The sequence below is a fragment of the Nestor notabilis genome, unplaced genomic scaffold (assembly GCF_000696875.1).
Source record: "Nestor notabilis isolate BGI_N333 unplaced genomic scaffold, ASM69687v1 scaffold25649, whole genome shotgun sequence".
In the NCBI taxonomy this organism is placed as follows: Eukaryota; Metazoa; Chordata; class Aves; order Psittaciformes; family Psittacidae; genus Nestor; species Nestor notabilis.
The window spans coordinates 1560-7844 of NW_009945452.1; the positions used below are offsets into that span (position 1 = coordinate 1560).

Genomic DNA, 6285 nt, shown 5'->3' on the forward strand with positions numbered 1-6285 from the left:
TGGCTGACCTGATCGAGAGGGACCGGGCGTACCTGGCGGTGCGTGTTGTGCTTGGGCCGAGCTCTCTGCTCTGCTCAGGGAGGGAGAGGGGCAGAGACAGGTGGTTTGTGCCATTGGGTGTGATGGGGAGAGATGGGAAGGAGTTTTGGGAAGCTGAAAGCAGAAAGAGCCAACACAGAACAGATCCAAGCTGCAAACTGGGAGCTGAATCTAAATCTCTGGGTGCAACTGTCACCACCTTCTGGCAACCTCATTGTGTTTTGCAGGCGCTGGAAACTCTGGACAATGGCAAGCCATACTCCATCTCCTACCTGGTGGATTTGGACATGGTAGTCAAATGTCTCAGGTAGGTGTGGAGGCTGCAGTGACTCCTCATACTCAGCTGGCCTGTGGTAGCGAAACCTCTGCACGAGCAGAGACCAGATGCCTCCAGTTCCAGGGCTGTGGGTGGCAGGGCTGGACCTGACCTGCTGGTCCCGTGTGGCCCACGGCAGGAGATCAGACACCCGTTTTCCTCTGTTTTTATTTTTTGCTAAGAATGAGGCTGTAATTCTGACTTCCCAAAGGATTTTTGTTGCATGTATGTCTCTTGCTACATACAGGACTCGTTCTATTGGAGGTGATCTGTGTTACAGCACAGGGGTGGCAGGATTTATGTTATGCAAAGGCAGGAGAGAGGAATGTTTCTATTTACTGTCCACTCTTAAAATCCTGTTTGGGAAACACTTGTAACTGTTTTACAAGGTGACTGAAGAAGGGAGAAAGCAAACAGCTGGAGGAAGTCTCTCTTCTTTTCTGTTGATGGGAGACTTGATATTCTAAATTCACTGACCAAAATGTTACTGTTGGTAGATACTTTGCAGGCTGGTCAGATAAATTCCACGGCAAAACCATCCCCTTAGACGGAGACTTCTTCTGTTACACAAGACACGAGCCAGTGGGAGTTTGTGGGCAGATAATCCCGGTGAGCAAAATGTATCCTTACTTCCTGCAGCATTCCAAGAATTTGATGTTATCATGATGAGTTGTCTTAAAAGCCTTAAAGTTACTATGTGTTGCTCACCACTGCTTCCTTCCAGTGGTAAAGTTATGCTTGCACCAGCTGGGAGGGCTGTTATGTTGCTCTGGCGGTGTAGAACTGTCTGTTGATTTCATGGGCTGTGAGTAAGACTTACTTTATATCTGCTGATTTAAAGAATTTAAACTCCTTTATAGGAATTATCTGGCTCAGAACCACGATTAAAACTATTAAACTAGTGTTTAAAATGCTGCGTGATGAGGAAATAGCTGCAAAATTCGGCTTTATGTACATGATTGTACTTCGGTAACTAGTAGCAAGCATAGGGAGGTGGTTGGTCAACAACAAAGCCATCGTTACACAGTGACCTGTGCATAGTGTTATCTCTTTCTAGGAGTAGCCACATTCTGATTGCTGGGTGCTGTATTTGCATGGTTTTCATGTTTGCACTGGGCAAGAGCTGCATGTGAACCCCCTCACTGGTGTGCATGCATGGCCACTGCAAACAGACTTGCTTTCCAGATGCCTCAAAAGAGGGTCTGCTGGCTACACTGACAGTAGAGAGTCATTTACACGGGTTTCTGCAGTGGTGCTGATACACCTCAGAGTAGTTTCCTTGGACAAGGAGCCAGGCACTGGAGAGCAGCAAGGGGAGGAACAAAGGCTGCTTCCACAGGCATGCACTGGTTTGGATGGAGCTCGCTGGTTACTTGCTGGTTACTTACTGGTTAGTTGGAAACCCTCAAGCTCAGACCTCCTTGTTTTCCAGTGGAACTTCCCGCTGTTGATGCAGGCATGGAAACTTGGGCCTGCCCTGGCCACCGGGAACGTGGTGGTGATGAAAGTGGCGGAGCAAACCCCGCTGAGTGCCCTCTACGTGGCCAGCCTGATCAAAGAGGTGAGCGAAAGGCTGGGTTTCCATCGCTGGTGAGCTGCAGAGCGTGTGAGGCAGGAACACAGGGGCTGTTTGGTCTGAAGAAAGGCTGGATTGTCTTGGGCATCGTAGCGTTAGTGAGGTAGAAAAGGCTCTGTTCTGTGTGGGAGATCTGTCAGAGTGTTACTGCCAGGGGAGGGAAGGGGAGATCCTTGATTTGTGAAGGACTAACGTTGCTCTCCCCTGCTGTGAACTGGCAGGCTGGATTCCCACCAGGAGTGGTGAACATCATCCCTGGCTATGGGCCCACTGCAGGGGCTGCCATCTCCTCCCACATGGATATAGATAAAGTGGCCTTCACCGGCTCCACGGAGGTAAGGGAGCACCTTAACCTGCAAGCCCTTGGGATATGGAAAGCATCTCATTGCTGCAATACCTTTTCTGTGTAAAACACTGGAGGTGCTTTGCCTTCCACACTGCTTTTTAGAAAACAGAGCTGGCTTCAGGGTGTGACATTTATTTTTACTTTACATAAGACTCTTCTTAGGCACCTTCTTTAGAATACTTCCTTTGCTTCCCTTGAGCTGCTTCAGAAGAGGTGAAGCTCTGTGCAGGCTTCAGGTGCCCCCCGAGGGCGCTGACAACGAAGGGATTGTTGTTAAAGTGCTGGCTGAGACCTGCCTGGTGCTGCTGGATGCAGGAGGTAATTCCTAATACCTGTTCTCACCATGCAGGTTGGGCACCTGGTCCAGAAGGCTGCAGCAGAGAGTAACCTAAAGAGGGTGACCCTGGAGCTCGGAGGAAAGAGTCCAAACATAATCATGTCTGATGCAGACAGTAAGTGCCTGTTCATAGCACTTGATCTGTCCCTTTTGCACTGGCTTTCTGCAAGCAGAGCTGGGGGGAGAGGAAACCTCTCCAGCTCTGACCATATCTGGATGTTCTCACTCAGTGAAGTGCCTCTTGCTGTAGCTGCTGTATTTGTGTGTCAGCACTTCTGCACTCCCACTTCTTTCCCAGTGCTGTGAAGTTCAGTTATCAGCAAATGAGAACTGGTTCAGTATCTTCCTTCATTCTTAGTTCCATTTGGTTCCATTTCTTTCTCTTGGTGTGTACCACTCTTTTCTACTCTTACTCATCTCTTGCACACAGACTCATCTTTGGTCTTGATGAGCCAACGCACGTGCTTTTGTATGGCAGTAAGGAAGGAAATGTGCTAAACCACCTTGTCCTTAATACCTGATAATGTCAGATGAGAAGTGTTCTGCCTCAGATTAGGTTGGTTTTCTCTAGTATGAGCTGCTTCAATAGGCCCTCACGCTAATTAAATCTGTGTGTAACTTCTGCCCTACCAAAGCACGGAAAACACCCGTCAACTGAAGGGACTTGATGTCCCTGATACTCCATCAGTCTGCGTGCTAATTGTTCTGAAGGCTCTGCTTGGGTTTCTTTGCTGATTTGTTTTCTCCCCTCTCCCCAATCCTAGTGGACTGGGCGGTGGATCAAGCCCACTTTGCCCTCTTCTTCAACCAAGGGCAGTGCTGCTGTGCCGGATCCCGGACGTACGTCCAGGAGGATGTTTATCAGGAGTTTGTGGAGAGGAGTGTTGAGAAGGCCAAGAACAGGGTGGTTGGAAACCCCTTTGACTTTAAAACTGAACAGGGGCCTCAGGTAAGAGTAAGAAATGTCTGGGACTGTTATCTCCTGTGCATCAGCAGATTGGAACGAAAGGTATCCATGAGTCTCTTGATTTATCTCCTTTGAACTGTGGCCGGTATCTCCTTGCTCGTGCAGGAGGGAGAGGTCAGTTAACCATTCTGATGGTTCCAAACCTTCCACTTGATGCTGGCATTTGAAAACGACCATCTCCCTTTGAAGCTGGCCCTCCAGAGTGTTGAAATGAGGAGTTGCTGGAGCACAGTCACATGCACAGCAGTTTGTAGGCAAATCTTTTACTGCTTTAAAGGTGAAGCTGATCTGTCTGTCCTTGTGGCTCTTAGGTAGATGAAAAGCAGTTTAAGAAGATCCTTGGGTACATTCACACTGGGAAGCAGGAAGGAGCCAAACTGCTGTGTGGTGGCAACCCCGCTGCAGACAGAGGCTATTTCATCCAGCCAACTGTCTTTGGGGATGTGCAGGACAACATGACGATTGCCAGAGAGGAGGTGAGACCCGCAGCACCTTTCTGTCTGTCACCACCTCTCTTCTTGCTCGTTTTGCCCCCTCTGATGTGAAACCCCACGGGTCTGCAAGCACTGGGCATTCATGAACCCCAAAACAAGATGCTGCTGAGGAAGCGAGCACATTAAATTCCCTCCAGATTACATGTTGGGCTCTTTGTAATATGGGAAGTGGCACTTTGATGTCCACGAGTCCCACATCCATACGTAACCCCAGCATCAAGCGCAGCGCCCCTCCACACTCAGTGCACCCAGATTCTCACATGCTCTCTTTGGATTTGGCAGATATTTGGGCCGGTCATGCAGATCCTGAAATTCAAAACCATTGAGGAAGTCATTGAGCGAGCGAATGACTCCAAGTACGGCCTAGCAGCAGCAGTCTTTACAAAGGATCTTGACAAAGCAAACTATGTGTCACACGGCCTGCGAGCTGGAACAGTTTGGTGAGCAGCCAACTGCCTCCTCCCTGCGCTGCTGGAAGCTTTCCTGCGTGCTGCCTTTTCTCTATAAGGAGGTGTTTGTGGTGTCTGCTCTGAGGGAGGTGTGGGTGGCAACCGGGACACTTGGTCCTGTGATAACGAGAGACACAAATGGGTTTGATGTTGTTTCCTGGTTGATGGGGATGAGGTGTCACTATTGATTAACTCTGTTGTCTGAGGGAATGGACAAACATGGAAATCCTGCCTGTAAATTCAGCCGTCCCTCTGCTGTAAACACCCATTTACTGCTTCCATTGAACAGGTCTGAAACTGTAGGTGCTTGGTTTCCATTGCAGGGTTAACTGCTATGATGTGTTTGGTGCCCAAGCCCCGTTTGGTGGCTACAAAGCTTCTGGTAATGGGCGAGAGCTGGGAGAATACGGCCTGGAGGCATACGTAGAGGTGAAAAATGTGAGTATCCCCGTATCCAAGGACTTCCCAACCCTCTGCCGTAGCTCCAAACTGGTTTTGTGCCTGTTAGTAGAGGCTGGTCTGAGAGTTGGTTGCAGTTTGTCCTTCTAATGGTTGAAACAAAATTGGAGCTGCACTTGTGAAGTAACCACAAACACAACTGCATGTAACTGCACTTAAACCAGAAAGCCCCATCCCTGGCAGTGTTCAAGGCCAGGCTGGACACAGGGGCTTGGAGCAACCTGCTCTAGTGGAAGGTGTCCCTGCCCGTGGCAGGGGTTGGAGCTGGATGAGCTTTAAGGTCCCTTCAACCCAACCCATTCTATGATTCTATAAGCTGAGGAAAACAAGGGCACGTAACCGAACAGGTTACCAGCTGCCTGCACCACTTGTTTAGCTGCTTCCACTGTAAGAGTGCAAGTATGGACTTCTCCATGAGTTTATTTTGTGGGGAATGGGAAGAGCACGCGCCTGATGTGTAGAAGCTTCTGCAGCTACGAACAGGCAGACAAACACTGGACACTCATCACCCAAGAGCAGGAATCCGAGCGGTGACCACCAGTGCTTAATGCTGCTCTACTGAGTGGACACCAGTATTCCCAGTGTTCGGCAATCCCACCACCACAGGCTGGCCAGCGTAGCTGTGATGAATGTAACCGAGCGCTGCCTCTCCAGGAAGGTAACTTGAGTTTTCTCTTTCCAGGTGACAATCAAAATTCCACAGAAAAACTCCTAAAGGCAGCGTTTGGGAACGCCTGTGCTGCTCCATGGGGTGCGAAGCAGGGAAACCTCCTGACACACGCACAACTTGGGTGGAAATCTCGAGCTCTGCATTAAGAATTGTCCCTTTAGAAGGTGCCTGAAGGAGCTTTTGTTATAAGCGTTACTTGGCTTTATCTGTTTGAAGTACCAAATACAGCCACCGATACTAATGCATTACATGGGTGTACTCTGGGTGCGTCAGTGTCTGATGGGGATGGTATCTTTCCAGGAATCATTTCAGTGCTTGGCTGCAGTAAGTTTTATAGTAGTTCCTTACGGGCTTCCACAGCTCCGTCCTTGTCCCGTGCACTCATGTACGTCCTGACCTGGGAGCTGTGCGCCCGAGCAGAGCCTGAGGGGAGGGAAAAGGCTGTTCTGCTGCTCTCCTTGCACCTACTCACAATAAACCCCTCTCGGTGAAGCTGACCGGACTTACTGGAGCAGTTTGGATTCCCCTCCTGCCTCAAGCAGTTTTAAAGGCGTTTGCTCGCTTTTTGCGCCGCTTTCCCCATATTGCTTTAACGTTGAAGGAAACCCGCAGCGAGGGACGCCGTGAAGGGG

At 49.6% G+C, this 6285-nt stretch overlaps 1 protein-coding gene across 1 annotated transcript in view; it reads left to right on the forward strand.

Annotated features, from left to right (window-relative positions):
• Positions 1-5732, forward strand: part of ALDH2 (aldehyde dehydrogenase 2 family (mitochondrial)) — a gene marked incomplete at its 5' end in the record, with an annotated part of 6834 nt that extends 1102 nt beyond the window's left edge. Inside the window, 11 exons of the mRNA XM_010022888.1 lie at positions 1-38; positions 267-346; positions 853-964; positions 1788-1916; positions 2153-2266; positions 2627-2729; positions 3379-3563; positions 3893-4057; positions 4358-4515; positions 4848-4962; positions 5666-5732. Coding sequence (XP_010021190.1) covers positions 1-38; positions 267-346; positions 853-964; positions 1788-1916; positions 2153-2266; positions 2627-2729; positions 3379-3563; positions 3893-4057; positions 4358-4515; positions 4848-4962; positions 5666-5698 — 1232 coding nt within the window. The remainder of the gene's footprint in view (positions 39-266; positions 347-852; positions 965-1787; positions 1917-2152; positions 2267-2626; positions 2730-3378; positions 3564-3892; positions 4058-4357; positions 4516-4847; positions 4963-5665) is intronic.
• Between the last annotated feature and the right edge of the window lie 553 nt (positions 5733-6285).